The following is a 5,217-nucleotide window of genomic DNA, read 5'->3' as shown; positions in this document are numbered from 1 at the left end:
ATTATATACAACAAAAATAAAAAATACAAACACAACGAAATGAAAGGAAGCAGAGAGAAGAACAAAAATCTTATACTGTATCTGCCCCTTTTTTCCTCAATTCAAACAACAGTAATCTTTAGTTAACAAAGCAAAACATGAACATCAAATCTTTCTAGAACAACAAATTATATGTTCACATTATAGTGTTTCATATATTTTCAACAATCCAACCTTTATCATTCTCTTGAACATTTACTTTGATTTGGCACTTTTCACATGATTTTCCAGAATATTCCACAATCTGACTCCTTGGACTGAGGTGCAAAATACACCAGTTCTGAGATAAAATTAATAAAATAAAGTGTTTTGTGCCAGGTTTTTTCAACATAAAAAATGTTTTCTTTGACTTTATATAGACAGGGTTTCTAAGACTTAAGGCAAGTTAAATTTAAGACTTTTCCAAACCTCTTTAATGCCACTTGAAAGAAAATTTAAGACCAACTTCACAATAAACACCAATGGTAAAAAAAAAAAAACAGCAAAAATTTTACTGTTAAAGGCAGTCAGTAAATTATTTAAAAATAAATAAAAGCTACCAATTATTTTAAGATTTCAGACTAATTACAATCATCCTACTTACAATGTGTTAACATTTAAGACATCTTAAGGCTAATAAAGGCCTCACTTTTGGATTGATGAATTCAATGATTTTAAAACTTTTTAAGGATCTGCCAGAACCATGGTAGTTGAAGGACATGCATGTCACAGGGACTTTGTATATAATCCATAAGAATCCTACTCATCCATTGCATATAAAGTTTGTCCCCATGTAGTTTTGTTGCTTTCAGCAATTTGCATAATTTTTTTACCTGCTGCTGCTAGAAACATGTTAATTTCTGTCTTTACTATGGCAGATGATTGGAAACGTTTACACAATACTGATTTACTGTTAGATACATTTTTGCTTGGAAAAAATATCCTGTGCAAAGCAAGAGTTTGCTACAATTCAGAAACAACTCGAACTGTTCTTGACTAAAACACCTTGAAGCGTTTTGAGTTTACATATTTGTTTGGAGCAACATGCTTAATTTAAAAAAACTTACCTCGACACACGTTGCTGTTGTCCGGTTCGTAGCCTGCCTTGCAGCTGCAGCTGCCAATGGGCACCATCCACTCTCCATCTCCGTTACAGTAGAGCTTTATGGGAACGTCCACCTCCTCTGCATTTGGGATGCAGCTTCCTCTGGCGATAACCAAGGAGGTGGACTCTGCTCCCGTCAGTGTCTAAAAAAAATAATAACAACCTTATTGAAACACAATCMAACACATTTTTTAATGTTTGTTTTTTAGTTTTATTCTGTTTTGAGCCATACCTCGGGGAAAGAAGCAAAGTTCTGCACGATGCTGGGACATTTCTTGTAGAACACTCTAACAGCCAGAAGGGACATGCAGGCGCCCAGATCCTGGAAAGCCAAGTGGAATCCTCTGCCTTTGGACAGTGGCCCAAAACTTCTTACTTCTGTGTTCACCTTCATTAGTCTGCCCCCGAAATCCACCTGGGAGAAACTCTCATCTGCTGCAATGGTGTCCACCTGGAACGAGTAAAAAAAAAAAACAAGAAGCTGAATACGAGTTAAAAATGTAAACAAACTGATCATGAAAAGGTCGAGTTTCTGGGGAGGTTACCTTTAAAAAGGGGGCATTMGCCCAATACTCCACACCTTTGATGCCCTCTGACACAGTCCTATCAGTTTCTAGGTAGTAGAGATTAAACGTCTCCTTGCAGGAGCCCAGGACACTTGGTATGGAAGCACAATCCCGTACGGTGAAGCGGATCTCCACGTAGATGCGCTGTGCCGCCCGCCGGTCAATGTAGGTGGTGAGCAGCCAGTTGTTCTGGCTCGGCTCGAACACGTTGCACACCTGGTACGTCCGGATGGTGTTAAGGTTCTCATCGTAGCCGCTCACCTCCTCCCACTGAGCAGAGACGGGGAGTAAGGGGGGTGGGGGGTTCAGAGGGGTGGAAGAAGAAGAAGAAGAAGAGAGAGGCAAGGCGAGACGTTAAGATGATAAATGGGTTTACTAAGACCAGACACAAATTAAACTTTCTCTATCACTCCTTCCCAATTTTTCTCCCTCCATTATCCTTCCTCCCTCATCTTCTTTTTTTCCCCCTCCCCTCTCCTCTACCTTGTTCTAGTGCTGCACAGGGACAACCATTCATCACAATTAGAGCCATTCACCCCCAACACCCAGCAGACTACTGCGACCGGCTAGTTGTCAGATTGGAATTTAAAGAAGCCAGATTTGAAGAAAGACGATGAGAAAACCTGTTCTGCTCCATTTTCCTCTCTTTCACCGCTCTGCTCTTATCTTCTGGAATGTATTCTTTTCTGCATCAGTGGTGGTTAATTGATGTCACCTTGCCACTGTAATTAAAATTTTGACTGACTCGTTAATGGACCACTCTAAAAGTGTAGTGAAACCACTTTCCCCCCGTGGGTGGCTGCACATACACAGACAAACGCACACGTCCGGAACAGCTTTTGCACATTGTTCTTACTCCATTGGCAGGAAACGATATCCAGCCAAGCTCAGCTGTCGCCGTCCTCGTATCCATCACTGTCTCTGTCACACAAAAAAGGGAGACGGACAGGGAGAAAAAGGTGAAAAGAATGAGCTTCAAAAAGAGGACAGGTATGAGCTTAATTAACAGTCTTTTCATTTGCCAACTTTAGTGCTGCTTTGTGCTGTGTGCCATTCATAKTCATAAAAAGCCAATGTCACACAGTTTCCACAATGCATTTCCCTCTGTTCTGTTCAGGCTTTGATACTATAAAAGATCTAATAATGAGACAGACCTCTGGATAATACAATATGTACAAAAGCAATAATGATACRAGACAATAAATAGAGGTAATCCTGTTAATCAGGGTTTTATTCYAACCTTTGCGTAACAAAAAAGCTAGTCTGTTAGAAGTAAATATCTTGCCTAACCTCTGGTTGCAGCAAAATGTCATCCTTTAATTGTAACTACCATTACTTGTCAATTGTACCATACCTTTCAACAGAACTAAAAAAAATGTTGAAATAGTGCATCAAACGTTTTAAAATTCTGTTATACCTGAAAGTCTTCAAAAGCTTTAAAAAAAGTTTCTACARAAGAGGTCTTGAAAGAAAAATGTTTTAAAACAACAGAAACCAAAAGAATTTTGAAAGACAAAATTGCAACAAATACACAAGCACACATTTTGTACCRGCTTTTTAAGGACAAGGATAATGTAGAAATTTCAGTGTCACCATCTTTGTCTAATGGGGACCTTCACTCATGAGGACCTACACACTCCAGTGTTGGCCTCTTACCTCTGATAAAATGTTTAGAGCAGATGTTAAGTCCATGATTTTTTCCAGTCACATTCAGCTGGTCCGGCCGTCCCAAGGCGTTCCCAGGCCAGCCGAGAAACATAGTCCCTCCAGCGTGTCCTGGGTCTTCCTCTGGGCCTCCTCCCAGTGGGACGTGTCCATTACACTGCAGGGAGGCATCCAGGAGGCATCCTAACCAGATGTCTGAGCCACCTCAACTGGCTCCTCTCGACGTGGAGGAGCAGCGGTTCTACTCTGAGTCCCTCCTGGATGACTGAGCTTCTCACTCTATCTTTAAGGGAGAGCCCAGCCACCCTGCGGAGGAAACCCATTTCACCCGCTTGTATCCACGATCTCGTTTGTTCGATCACTACCCAAAGTTTGTGACCATAGACGAGGGTAGGAATCAACCGATAAACCGCTTCACCACGATGGATCAGTACAGCGCCCACATCACTGCAGACAYAGCACCAATCTGCCTGTTGATCTCCCGCTCCATTCTTCCCTCATTCATGAACAAGACCCCGAGATATTTAAACTCCTCCACTTGGGTCAGGACCTCCTCCCCGACCCGGAGAAGGCACCCTACCCTTTTCTGTCTCAAGACCATGGCCTCAGATTTGGAGGCACTGATCCTCATCACGGCCGCTTCGCACTCAGCTGCGAAACGCTCCAGTGAGAGCTGGAGATCACGATCTGATGAAACCAACAGGACCACATCATCCGCAAAAAGCAGAGATTTAGCTGKTCCCATCACTGGAACCCATCTGTTTGCCTAGCATCTTAGCTTGGGAACAGTGACAAAAAATACTCACTGTTAGTAATGTAGCATAATGTTTTGTGATCCTCTCGGTAGAGATTGATGCTGTTTTCCTGAATTTATTCAACTTGAAACACATCTAGACCTGCGTAGCACCATGAAAATCAATGGGGCGGCTACAACAGTTTGTGCACACATCAGTGTCGAGCGGACAGTGAGTGAAGGTCCCCATTAAAGTTATACGTGACCGTTTCTGAACATGGGAGAGTTTTCTTTTTAAATGGCTACCAGCAGACTGATAAATTTATTAAATGACCTGAAAAAAATACTTCTTTATAGTTAGGAAAAAAAAGCCTTTTTGACACAGATACTGTATTAACTATTGTCTGCCGGCTATGTCCACCATGTTACTGGAACACCCAGCTAATGCCATGTATTTATTGGTGCTAAGCTTAAATTATGATTTACAAAAACTTCAATCAGACAAATTATCAGTATGGTTAGACTACAATGAATATTACAATTATTAGATTTAACAATCCCTACKTGTCGATACTGTAGAAAAGAATACAGAAGATAAAAAGTGGGTACATTTATGTCACTACCTACATACACTTTTAGTATAACCTACTGTACATAATATGTGACCCATCACAGCAAACCAAGGAGTAACTCAAATTTGRTYGAAATGACCTAATCACATTTTCAGATTAATGGTTTTAAAAGCTACGTTTTGATACCTTGATAACCCTGATTTCATGAGCAGTTCCAGCGATATGAACTAATTTGTCTTGTTAATAGGAATGCGAGATATAAACGATATACGGTAGAAACGATATAAATTTGTCCTATGATAGAGATCTGTAGTCTACCGGCCAACCGCGCAATTCTTTTTGATGACTTAACCGGCTGGAGTCAAAACAGAGGAAGCAGGAAGCAGCCTGGCTGAGATCGCAAAGGAAGAGGGGGGAAAAAAAGCACCCGAACCGGACCTGGTTCGGGTGTACGAAAATGAACGCCGAACTGTTTGCATATTTACGTGACGGCGCGTCCTCCGGTCTGATGCCGACCGACCACACTGCCTGCTGCGGGAGGAGCGAGCGCCGCGGCAC

The 5,217-nt window shown here is 41.6% G+C and overlaps 1 protein-coding gene across 1 annotated transcript in view; it reads right to left on the bottom strand.

Moving 5' to 3' along the window:
* Positions 1-2,610, bottom strand: part of LOC106531914 (ephrin type-B receptor 1) — a gene marked incomplete at its 5' end in the record, with an annotated part of 76,245 nt that extends 73,635 nt beyond the window's left edge. Inside the window, 4 exon segments of the mRNA XM_014027860.1 lie at positions 1,086-1,266; positions 1,356-1,574; positions 1,669-1,959; positions 2,546-2,610. Of these exon segments, the coding sequence (XP_013883314.1) occupies positions 1,086-1,266; positions 1,356-1,574; positions 1,669-1,959; positions 2,546-2,610 (756 nt within the window).
* Positions 2,611-5,217: the final 2,607 nt, after the last annotated feature.

This window comes from Austrofundulus limnaeus, unplaced genomic scaffold, assembly GCF_001266775.1.
Source record: "Austrofundulus limnaeus strain Quisiro unplaced genomic scaffold, Austrofundulus_limnaeus-1.0 Scaffold691, whole genome shotgun sequence".
Classification (NCBI taxonomy): Eukaryota; Metazoa; Chordata; class Actinopteri; order Cyprinodontiformes; family Rivulidae; genus Austrofundulus; species Austrofundulus limnaeus.
This window is presented reverse-complemented; position numbering and strand designations above follow the sequence as displayed.